Here is a 13,062-nt window from a genome sequence, read left to right as displayed (position 1 = left end):
ATTTTGGGGTGACACGTGTCCTGGAGGCTGACAAAGAAAGGTGGGAAAAGGCAGGAATCTCCAGTGTCCCCATGTAACCTTTTGCTCATTATGTCCTCGTTTCAATAAAATTAGCCTTGCAGTTTAGAAGTAGCCATCACGCACCAACACCATGACACTTCCAAACCAGACTAAATAAGGACAAAAATTTCTCCTTCCTGTAGGAAAGTGGAGTTGGGATGAAAATCAGGGACTACAACCACAAGTCCTTCCCTCCCCGATGAATATTCTGCCCATTCATTTTTACACTCAATGTAACCAACTTGCCAAAGAAACTAAGGCAGCTGCCCACCTGAGCCTGCCCCGCTCTCCCCTTGAGAATGTACTATCCAGCCCCTAATAAATCCTCTGTTTTCTTTCTTAACCGCCACGTCCTGTCTCTGAATTCTTCCTGCAAGGAGACAAGAACCTAATTACCTGCAACAACTTGTATTAGTGAATATTCTTCTGTTGGGGGATATATTAAGCATTTATTTTTATACAAAATACAATTTCCTGCAAAAGAATATTTGTTTCAACTTTGGGGGCCCGTGTTCTATTATTGTTTATGTTGTCTAACAGACCGCAAACAGGGAAGGAGTTGGCACAAGATCACTACATTTGCTAATGTTTTAAAATTGATTTTATTTTTCTCTAGGAACATTTTGTTTGGGTTTAAATTTTTTTAAATATCTAATATTTGGGGGATTAAAAATAGCTGAATACCAAAAACTTGTGTCTCTTAAGCAATAAGATCTATTGTAATTCAAAAAATTAGGATGAGTATTGCTGGCACATTATGATGTTTAAAATAAAAGATTTGGCATTTATATTTTTGTAGTTTTAATCATCCTTTCTCACTTCTTGGAAAATAACCAATTTAACAGTAATTTCTATTTTTAATTTAATTCAGAAGCATCTATGTAGTAACATATTAGGGCAGAGCCTTGCGCTCTGTTCTTTATAGAATGAATTATTGGATATAATAGCAAAGGTAGAAAAGACATGTAAATAGTTGGAGGAACATGTTGCTAAATGTTATAGATCAGATATTATATACAAACTGGACTGACTGGAAAAAAAATTTATGGTTGTTAGACAACTAATAATTAAGCTGAGGTTTTGACTCGAAAAAAATAGCTAATCTGCATCCTCCCTTTTCACACCATAATTAAAAAAAAAACATGTCTAAGCATAGGATTCTTATTGGTATAATTAGAATGCAGATCTACAATTATAAACCTTTTTTTTTTCCCCTACAGATGCATTTATAACTCCTGGTTTCACATCAAATCTGCCAGAATCACAGAACACAAGTGTCAGAAAGTAACTAAGAACATGTTAAGACCAAAGCCCATGTCCCAATCCAATTATAAAAGAGGAGAATGTAGCAAAGAAATGTAAATCCACACAGAGAAAATAATTGGAAAATGACGGAAACAAATCTCACTGTAAGGATGGACTTCGTCCTCCTGGGCTTCTCTGACATTCCCAGGTTCCACTGGCTGCTTTTTGGGGTATTCTCAGTCATCTACTTGGCTATCATGCTGGGGAACGGCATCATAGTTCTGGTAACAAGAGCAGATGTCGCTCTTCAGACGCCCATGTATTTTTTCCTCAGCAATCTTTCCTTCCTAGAGATCTGTTATGTGTCTGTCACTCTTCCTAGGATGCTCATGGACCTTTGGACCCAGAAAGGAAGTATTTCTTTTTTCAGCTGTGCCACACAAATGTGCTTCTTCCTTATGCTGGGAGCCACGGAGTGTTTCCTGCTGGCTGTGATGGCCTATGACCGCTACGTGGCCATTTGTAACCCTCTGCACTATCCCCTCGTCATGAACCACAGGGTCTGTGTCCAGCTGGTGGTGGCCTCCTGGATCAGTGGAGCTCCAGTCCAGATAGGACAAACATGGCAGATATTCTCTGTGTCCTTTTGTGGTTCTAATCAAATCAGTCACTTCTTCTGTGACATCCCCCCATTACTGAAGCTGGCCTGTGGGGACATCTTTGTGAATGAGATGGTGGTCTATCTATTTGCTGTGTTGCTTGTCACTGTTCCCTTTTTGTTGATACTTAGTTTCTATATGAGAATTATCTCCACCATCATGAAGCTGCCATCAAACACAGGGCGGACCAAAGCCTTTTCCACGTGCTCTTCCCACATCACGGTGGTAGTTTTGTTCTATGGATCAGGCACTGTCACCTATTTAAAACCTAAATCCGATCAGTATGTAGGAATAGACAAACTGCTCTCTCTTTTCTACACCGTTTTGACTCCATTGTTCAATCCTATGATATATAGTCTGCGGAACAAAGATGTCAGAAAGGCAATGAGGAAATTTCTTCCCAAATTATCAGCATTACGAGGCATTTGAAATAACATAGAAATTATTATTTTATGGATTCAATTTGTATGTAGACTTAATTGAAATCTACCTTTCATTTTTTTCTTTATTTTTAATAATGTAATGGTGTAATTTCCTTTTAATATACCATTCTGTTCCCAGATTTATGGTAATTATGTTCTATTTCTAACAGTGTTGTACTTTTAAAGATAGGTTTCCTTCTCACCGTGAAGTAGTAAATAGAGATGTGTAACTAAACAACGTGATGTAATATGTAGTTTGCACTATAATTAAAATTATTCTGTTCTCTTTTTTTGGGTGCCTTTCTAGACACTACTTTAACATTCTCTATTGAAGAAACAAAATATCCTTAGATGCTACAGAAACATTACTAAGTGATTCCCTCACAGAAATAAAAGCTTAAATGTATATAGATATAAGTTTAAAAGGGACTAACATAAATAATTAATATGTAATATAATGCATATTGCAGCACTATTTTTCTAAGCAAAAAAAGGAAAAATGAATGCTCATATTGAGAAATATTTTAATGAACATTGTGCATAGTTATAACAAATTTATGGAGTCATTAAAAAGCCCATGTTTCACCTAAACGGTAATGATCCCCGATAATTCATTTCTCCTTGTATACGTGCTTTTTGATCTTCCCTTCCCACCCTGACTTGATTTAGCTCTATTATTACTTCTGGCGAATGGAACATTAGTCAACATGAACAGTACTTAGACATTAAGACTTGTCCTCTCTAACAGTGTGAATCTTTTTATCACTATGTCAAAAAGCCCAGACTAGACTCCTGGACAATGAGAGAGCTCAAAGAAAGAAGCCACAGATGATACACAAATCACATAATGTGAAACCAAATTTAAACATACTTACAATATGCTAATTTAAGAGTTTGGAAACTATTATTCAATATGCTCTACTAATTCTTTAAAGCATGTGTTATTCATAGACTTTTTAAAATCTGTCAATCCCCTTCCATATTTGAATGCACTTTTCATTTGTCATTTTGGAATGCCCACACCTGGTAGGTTTGTTAATTCCTTGCATATCTAAAAATTTCTTTCACAAAGTGAAATTCTCTGTTTTGAAATAAAAGTCTGTGTTGAGTCCTGCAGATCAAAATTTAAAAGATCACTGGTAATAACCCAAAGGGAAAAGCACAAAAGTATCAGATATTGAAACTGTGGCTGAAAATGCATGGCCTAAGTGTTTTTATCTGCAATATCCCACACAATAGCATACGCATTTTTTAAAGGAATATATTCGCCAAGATAGATCAAAAGTTGTACTACTTAAAAATCAAGTCCCAGTACTTGAAGCAAATGCAGAATATATTCTGACCACAAAGGGATTAATTTTCAATTTGGTTTGTGTCTGTGTGTTACTGGAATGAAAAAAGGGAGCATGAGAAAATTCAAGGTGCGATAGATAAATCCCTTATCTTGATTGTGGATGTAGCCACAGCAAAATGTAGCAAATTATAAACTGCTGATATGGGCTTTTGGTTATGCTTCAATTAAACTTTAAAAAAGCTATTTAAATACTTTAAAAAATGATTGAAATTGAAACATGAAATTTCAGTGGAAGAAAATAAAGAGAATCTATTACTATCAGACTTGATTTACCAGAAATGCCAATCAAATCCTTTAACCAGTAGTAACATGATATCAGAGGAAAATGCAGTTCTCAGAAAGAAAGAAAAGGCACGGAACATGATAAATATACAGGCAAAGATTAAATAGTACACTTCTATTTTCATTTCATTTAAATACATCTGTGTCTTTAAAGCAAACATTTTACCATTTTCATCATATAGCACCTGATTCGTAATGGTAACTTGCTGGCTTACAGTTAAGAGTTTGGTTTCTATTAAGATCCAGTGGCAGGCAAAGAGTTCTCACCCAAAAAAATCTATCTGCAGAGGATGACAGGGCCTTGATCCAAAATCCTACAGGCTTGATCTATATATCACCTTTAGGGTTTGCCAGAGGCTTCTAACAGCATCTCTCTCTGTCACAGACACTTTGGGCACTGCTGGGTCCACTAGAATGTATGGACCAAGTGGAGGGCAGCTTCCTCAGCAGCCTGGATCTGATGCAGGGCCTTCTCTTGCTCTGGGCTCCACTCAAACCCAGAAGCTTTTGGGGTCCTTTGGTAAATGGGTCATAGGAACACACTCAGATAAGGAATCTGCTGCCTCCAAAATTCAAAAAGGCCTTTTAGGCATCATGCTTCTTTCTTTGTTGTAAGAGACACCAGATGCAGCAACTCATCCTTCACTTTAAAAACTTTTTTTTTTAATTGAAGTATAGTCAGTTTACAATGTGTCAATTTCTGGTGTACAGCATAATCATTCCGTCACACATATACATACATATAGTTGTTTTCATTCTTCACTTTTAAAGAAATATCTTGACATTTCCCCCATCACTGGATGACTAGAAATTTCCCAGAGATAGAAAGTCCCTGAAATTTAGTCAGATTTGTGGATTTATTTCCTACTCTGTGCTAGGAAAATCTTTACTGATAAACTAGAGTAGTTGCTACTTCTTGGTCACTGGGCCAATCAGCATAATGCCGTTAGTGTAATGGACCAGCGGTACCTTTTTAGGAAGGGAAACTGATGGAGAGCTCTGCAAACTACATTACGACATAGAGCTTGGGAGTTTATACAGCCCTGAGGGGAGAGAGTGAAGGTGTGCTGCTGGTCTTGCGGAAGGAAAGGAAACTGTTTCTGGGGGACCTTATGGACAAGCATGAAGAAAAAAAAAATCAGTAGTTCCACACCAGGTTCCAGGGTATGTGGTCATCTGGTTCACCAGCTGCAGCTGACGTCGCCACTTGGTTAAGCTGACAGTAATCACTGGTGCTCTTCCACATCCTTCTGCACAAGTCAAATAGGAGAGCTGAACGGGAATGTGGTGAGTTACCACTCCGGCGTATTCTAAATTCTTGCAGGTGGCACTCACCTCTGTAACCCCTCCAGGAATGTGGTACGGCTTATGATACACCATTTTCCTAGGGATGGTCAGTTCCCGTGGCTTCTATTTGGACTTTCCCACCATGAAACTCCTCACTGCACAGCTCAGGGAATCAATGCCAACTGATAAATAAATCTACTGCAATTTTGCATTCTGGAGCTGGGAAAATAAACACAGGATGCTTTCAAGGACTACACTGGACTCACTCTGAGATGGATCTGGGCTAAAACACTATTCATCACTTGATATCAGCAAGGCTCCACTCTGACCAGATGGCCACAGTGATGTTTTGGGTCTCAGTGTCCAGCAATTCTGGAAAATTCTGATTCTTTTCTTTTCTCCACTGTAGTTATACTGGTAAAAGTCCATAAGTCCCTTTGGGGAGGGCTGGGAGAAAGATTAAAATGACACATTTTGGGTATTATACTGACCTTCCTTAAAGGGACCCAACCTACCGCTCACTGAAAGGGTCCTGGATCTGTAAATTGGCTCAAGTCTGGGAACTGAGTCATCACTTTCTACTTTAATGATTTTAGTTAGACTTTGTTTCCCTTGATCTGAATCTTTTCTGCTTATACATATCAAGTGAAAATTTGATGAGCTTTCTTTTTCACATCTAGGAAAACCCTGATTAACTAGCCAATTCCGTACGTCTGTGTGAATCAGACTATTCTGACTCTACCGCCCATTACAGTAACTATGATCACCTTAATTTTGAAAGGTGAGTTCTGCCAGTTGGACAATTCATATTATTGCTTGTGAATTTCTGAATTCAATGTCTACAGTTCCCATGGTAAGACTTGGCCTAGAGAGAAGACCAATCCTGGATATCTTCAAGAATTTTGGACTCACTTCGTGAATGCATTTCTTGCCATGCTGGTAAAAGGTGTGTCTTTTGCACACTCCCAGTGTGAGCGAATAGATCTTAAATGACAAATCCACTCTAGCATTCCAATCTCCCTAAGACTTTACCTCACTTTCCCTACATTAAACCAAGGCAGGTTGGCCATTACCAATTTGTTCACCATTGGCCACCATTTGCTCTATGTTTCAGCCAAGTTAACCAATCAAAATGTTAGAGTCTTTTTTTAACTCCCTGATCCTCAACATGGAATGAGAATCTCTGCTTAGTAGGCCCTCAGCAATGAGTTCAGCGTGATCTATCATCATATTCCTTCCACCATTATCCCCCACCTTTAAGATCCACACATGTTCTCCATATTACTAACTGTGTAGAGTACTCAGTTCTTTCTTTTGGAGTGTAGTCTTCCTCCACATGGGTCACACTTCATGAGCCACTCCATGTGGATCTCACCTCTAAGGGCCTGTGGCTGGGGTGGGAGCGGATAAGAGTCAGCACGGAGCTGCACAGTGCCTGCCTCAGAAGAGACCATAACACTTCCCTCAGGCAGTGCAGCATTACTTGCATCATTTGCAGCTTCTCTCCAAGGACACCAGAGTGGTAGCACTGCTTCTCTTGGCCTTGTTGTCTTCTCAGAATTTACAGGACGATGTCCCTAGCCTCATCAGGGACTTCTCAGATGGACTTCAGGATCCTTTCTTTTTCCCCATCAGTGCCCTCACTCTGACAGCAGATACCCCGACATGGCCAGGAGATGCTGGGTTGTGCTTCCAGCCATCTCACCTCTGCAGCTACAGGAGATGAAGGCAAGCGCAGAAGCTCTGAAGTCATGTATGTGGCACTTGAGTTTGGAATTTGAATCCCTGAGCTTCTCCTTTTCTTTCCTTAATTTGCCCAAAGACATTAGGAACAAGTCAACCTCCTTAGACTTGTTAGCTAGATAAAAATGTGTGAAGGCTTCATCCACATAGCCACCCAGACCCTTGCTCCTGTCAGCACTTTAGTAGAGTGTCCATGGTGCTATTTGTGTGTCTTGATTGTCGGACCACACCACAGACTATCACTGTTTTCTTTACTACTGGAAATAGTTATCAGTGTTTTAAAATGACACTAATGCTCAATCATCTCTGACCATTAATTGCAGAAATGCCAGAGCCCGTTTAGAAAATGCATCTTTACAATTCTGATTCCCTAGGGCTATTCTCAGTAGTAAAGTCCTCACTAGTCAGCTTCTCCAGAAAGATAGAACCAATAAGATATGTACATACATATGGATAGATTTATTAAAATAATTGTCCCACAGGATTACAGAGGCTGGCAAATCTGACATTTATAGGGTGAGCTTGAAGATGTGAGACCCAGGGGAGCCAATGTTCCAGTTAGGGTCTAAAGCACTTTGCTGCCAAAGTTGCAGTGGTATCTGAAGGCAGTACCCCCAGGAGTTCTCTCCAGCACAGGAGAGGCTGTTTCTTCTGTTCTATTCAGGCCTTAAGCTTATTGCAAATGGCTCACCCACATTATAGAGGGAAACCTGTTTCATACAAAGTTTCCTAATATGAATGTTATTCTCATCAAAACCATCATCCCAGAATCACACAGAATCAGGACTGACCATATCTGGGATCTCCAAGGCCCATGCAAGTTGACTTACGAAATTAACCATCACAGATAAATGCAAACATGCAACCTGCCAACCATCAAAATGACCCTAGATTCATCAGAGTCAGTGAAAGAAGACAAAACATAAGTATTAAAATATCAAGGTATTTAGGAAGTCCTATTATGTCATATCCTGAATTAAAAGCATAAATATTATAGCAGACACCAGAAGAAAAGATGTATACCAAAAGATAATGAAGAGATATATTTAAAGTAGTAAAAGATAGTGTCAAACGAAAACTTCATAGCGACAGAAATATTTGTAATATCTTTCCAGTATATAGACAAAATACAGATTTTTGTGAGGAAAATGAAAATTCAGGAATGGACACACCGTTATACTGTTGAGGAGTTACTCAACAGTAACTCCTGTTGAGTAACTGGAGTTACTGTTGAGTAACACCAGTTTAGAGAACTTTTAATATAAGTTTTCACTCTACTATTGTATTTTCTAAGGCGATTTTGCAGTTGGACTTTTCATGCAATAATAATAATAGTCGTGGGAAGAAAGGAAAATTTATACTTCTTATAGTTAACTTTGAAGGAGACCCATCTTTGCAATGCACACGAGTCTGCTGAAAGCAAGCCTATCACGTGCATGGTAGACCCTCTTCTGCACCTTGGTTCCTGGGCCTGAACATGAGGAGTGGTGTCTTCTGCAAAGTCATCACAGGGCCATAGGGTGTCAAAGTGTGACAGCCCAAGCTAAGCTGAGGCCAGGGCTGTAAAGAAACCCACAAAGATGGGCTGGGCTTAGCTGTGGGAGAGGCAGTAGTTGCTAGGCACTTGTACCTTATTCTCTGAAGCATGCTTGCCCTTGGGCATTCTTTAATTTACGTATGATCTTCATAATGCAAAAGGTTAATCTCTGTATTCTGTGAAGTAATGAAGTCATTGCTCTGGATGAAATAATATAAGCACCCTCACAAACAGCATGGCAGTGACACCAGGGATTTGAACACATCATCTGTGGACCTGAATTAATGGCTGGGATTAGTTTGCTGCCAACGCTATCAATCTAAGAAGAACAAAGTTGGAAGTATCACCATTGCCAACTTGAGAGTATACTACAAAGCTACATTAATAAAGCAGTATGGTACTAGAGTGCGTGCGCGCGCGCACACACCCACACACACACCCCAGACACACAGATCAAAGGAACAGAATAGAGAGCACAGAAATAAATCTACAGTTTTATGGGCAGTTAATCCATGATGAAGAAGGCAAAAAGGCACAATGGGGAAAAGACAGCCTCTTCAATAAGTGGTGTTGGCAAGGCTAGACAGCTACTTGCAAAAGAATCAAGCTGAGTTAATTTATCATGTGCAGAAACAAATTTCAAATGGATTAAAGGCTTATATGTAAGATATGAAGCCATAACATCTCTAGAAGAAAATGCGCAGTACCCTCCTTGACATTGGTCTTGGCATCTTTCATCAGATGCAGAACTGCTCTCCCTCTTCTGACAAGTGGAAGATTGCATTTACTAGAAGAAACACACAAACACACACACACAAATATGTGTTAGTATATATATATGCACATTGATAATCTAAGTCACTAAGATAAAATGGAACTTGGCAAGAAAATTAGGCAGCTCAGTATTCTTTCAAGTATTGTTTTCAAGTTGTAATAAATCAAAAAACAGAAATCTCAATTAAATAGAGCTGGAAGACCAGAAGGGGGCCCTCATGGCCTGTGACTATAGCAGAGCCCAACAGGAAGAAGAAAGACCCGCCATTCCTGGCAAGGACTCCCCCAATGAAAAGCCACAGACCATTTACTACAGCCCTCCCAAATTCCTTTTCCTCCCTGTAAAAGAGTTCTCCTTCCCTTGCCTAGTGAGAGTTTCCACATGGCTCACCATGGTTACAGATCCTGAATTGCAATTCTCTGTAGATCCCAAATAAACTCACCTTTGCTGGAGAACTGTTTGACAGTCTCTTAATTTCAGTTCAACAAAGTCTGTTCTATCATTTCTTAACTATTTTTTTAATTGGAGACTCACTTAATAGCTTTAAGTTTTGCTTTTCTCACTTGAAAAATATGTAAAATAATAATGTCAACCTCAAAGACTGGTATGGAAGATTAACTGAGAATTTAAATGGGAAAGTATAATATACTGCTTGACGCATTATGAGTTCTCTATGCAAGTAGATTCTCTATGCATATGGACACTCCATGGGATTTATTCCACCTCGTTTACTTATGTATTTAGTTCTGCGAAATCTGTAGTTTTATCCCCTTCTAAAATCAGAATCTTAGACAATTGCAACAAGCCAATGCAATTCTGAAACCATAAAAAAAAAAAGATATATATTGTCCTATTTGCTCAGGGTACAGTATTTCTTTAAACAAGGCAAGTAATCAGTGTCCCTTTCTCATTAATTACAGTCAAGAACAGACCTGGAGTGGAGATTAAAGTTACCAAGACAAGGGAGGAGTACACACGCACAAAAACACAAAGGGAAGAAGAATAATTTGGTAGTGGGCTACACACCCACTTGAAATAAGTTAAAACTACAAACAAAGAAGCAGTTAAACAACCAATTGAAATAACTTTTTTTTTTTAAGTTGGCAAAAAGCTTTAACTAGCACAGAGAACAGGAAACACTTCATGACGCTAGTCCCATGTGATGATTAATCCCATTTTTCTGCATGGGATCATGTGTTATTTCCTTTTGAGACTGTAGTTTCTGCCTTCAGAGGATTGACTCCATAATTAAAACCGATTTTCTAGTCCCCATGGTTACCTGGTCCTCTTTAAGGAAAACAAAATGAAAGGGCAGCAACATGTACATACTCAGAAGATGTCTCACATTTTTACAAAGAGGTAATGCAAATATTCACTGCTTTTCACTACATTTTAAAAAATGAAATTTCTTTTCTTTTTAAGCCTCAACTGAACAAATAAGGGACTCCAATAAAAAAGAAAATAATGGACAAGACAATTAAGATGCTGTGATGGAAGCTATAAGTATTTGGTGCTTTCATTCACAGCCATGGACAGGTACCGTGTCTGCTCCTACAGGGCACTGATTTGACAGTGTACTTTGTAATGAGAACTGTTGTTGGTTCATTTTTAAAACATTACAGAAGCATTCTTAAGAATATCGTATTCTTCTATATATACTCTATATATGCCATACTGCTATATCATTCTGTAAGAATATTATCTTCATCCATTTATATTATAGATGTCAAAATATTGGTTATTTGAAATGGCCATTTTTGTTGCTTGAACACATGAGAGAATTTGGGTGGTGATGCATGAGTTTTGGAGTTGAACAATGCACAGACTGATCTTGATGAGGGAAAAAAGTGCATTTGAGTTAAACTCATGTACCTGTTCAGAGAATGAGAAAGACTTCTGCAAGACTGAGTTCTTGCATTTTGGATGCGGGCTAGGAGAAAAAAAATAGAACATATATGTTGCGTTTGCAGAAACTGAAGTGGAATATATGGACCTAGACCAGTGATTTGAGAGCCCTTAAGCCCAGATTCAACACAGACAACTGCTGAATAAATTCCGGTGCTTATTCATCTGTCCAATAGTTTTCTTCTCACTTCATTCTATTTACTATGATCTATTATTCTAGGTATTTTTTTTCTGTATGTGATTAACCTCATTAACATTTTTACTATTTCCTGTCAACTTTATAAAGTGAAATATTTATACTTAAGGCAAGTTTAGGCACACTGTATCTGTAATAATGGCCAGAAAAAATTACACTTTGCTGACTGAGTTCCTCCTGTTGGGATTAGCAGACACGCCGGAGCTACAGATCCTCCTCTTTCTGCTTTTTGCTGTGATTTACACACTTACAGTTCTGGGGAATGTTGGGATGATCTTATTAATCAGGATGGAGTCCCGACTTCACACTCCCATGTATTTCCTCCTGGCTCACCTGTCTTTTATGGACGTTTGTTATTCATCCACCATCACTCCAAAGATGCTGGCAGATTTATTGTCGGAGAAGAAAACCATCTCCTTTGCTGGCTGCTTCCTGCAGATGTACTTCTTCATAGCCTTTGCCACAACTGAATGCATCACTTTTGGATTAATGGCCTATGACCGGTATGTGGCCATCTGCAACCCTCTGCGTTACTCCTTGATCATGTCCACCACAGTCTGCCTAAAAATGGCAGCTGGGTCTTTCACAGCAGGGCTGTTGAACTCCATGGTTCACACAGGTTATGTAAGCAGCTTGCCATTCTGCAGGTCCAGGGTCATCCATCACTTCTTCTGTGACAGCCCACCGCTGTTTAAGCTCTCGTGTTCTGACACTCACCTGTATGAAGTCATTTTGTCCACTTTTGCTGGTGTGAATATGGTCGGGACTCTGCTGGTGATCCTCGCCTCCTACGGCTGCATTCTCTTCTCCATCTTTCGGATGCATTCCGGGGAGGGCAGGTGCAAAGCCTTCTCCACGTGTGCCTCTCACCTGACAGCCATCATTCTGTTCTATTCCACCTCCACCTACACTTACCTGAGACCTAGTTCCAGCTACTCCCTGAGTCAAGACAAAGTGGCTTCCGTGTTCTACACGGTGGTCATCCCCATGTTGAACCCTCTGATCTACAGCCTCAGGAATAAGGAAGTGAAGAAGGCTCTATGGAATGCAGTTCCTAGGACAAGGATCCCTTCACGTCTGCGATTGTTGTGTTAATGTTCTGAACCCAATAGTATACTTACTGACTTTTCAAAGGCTAGATCAAGTTCACAGTTTTCTTTAGAATATTTTCTGTGTAATCATGATCTATGAACACTCAAGAACATCTGTCCGATTAGGTATAATTTTCCTCTGTAAGACCGTGGAAACTTCACCCAATCATTGCAATTTCCACTGGGGCCCTATAAATAGGTTTTTTTTTTTTTTAAAGAAATGTCGGTTAGGGAAATCAATGGGTTAAGTATTTAGAGGCAGAAGTCAGAAAAATCACATGAATCTGGCCATGTAGAATACTTGTACTTGTCAGTTTATTTTTTTCTGATGCATTTTTCATCATTTGTGGTTTGGAAGGATTGTTATGTATCACGTATGTCAAAATGCTTTAAATTTAAAATAGATTCTCAGTTTATTTTATTTGATTATTTCCTGGATCGGATGCTTATATCAAAATTCAAGAATAGAGTTTTAATTGCAGTATTAAATTCCTCAGTTTTTATTT

At 39.0% G+C, this 13,062-nt stretch overlaps 2 protein-coding genes across 2 annotated transcripts; both read left to right on the top strand.

Moving 5' to 3' along the window:
• Window positions 1-1,448: 1,448 nt before the first annotated feature.
• On the top strand, window positions 1,449-2,393 carry LOC102518461 (olfactory receptor 10AG1-like). Its single transcript, XM_014563440.2, has one exon. It carries the CDS (start codon window positions 1,449-1,451, stop codon window positions 2,391-2,393), a length of 945 nt encoding a protein of 314 aa, XP_014418926.2.
• Window positions 2,394-11,565: 9,172 nt separating this feature from the next.
• Window positions 11,566-12,593, top strand: LOC102518696 (olfactory receptor 5F1). Its single transcript, XM_006189661.2, has one exon. It carries the CDS (start codon window positions 11,604-11,606, stop codon window positions 12,558-12,560), a length of 957 nt encoding a protein of 318 aa, XP_006189723.2. The 5' UTR covers window positions 11,566-11,603; the 3' UTR covers window positions 12,561-12,593.
• Window positions 12,594-13,062: the final 469 nt, after the last annotated feature.

The sequence above is a fragment of the Camelus ferus genome, chromosome 10 (genome assembly GCF_009834535.1).
Source record: "Camelus ferus isolate YT-003-E chromosome 10, BCGSAC_Cfer_1.0, whole genome shotgun sequence".
NCBI classification, from domain to species: domain Eukaryota; kingdom Metazoa; phylum Chordata; class Mammalia; order Artiodactyla; family Camelidae; genus Camelus; species Camelus ferus.
This window is presented reverse-complemented; position numbering and strand designations above follow the sequence as displayed.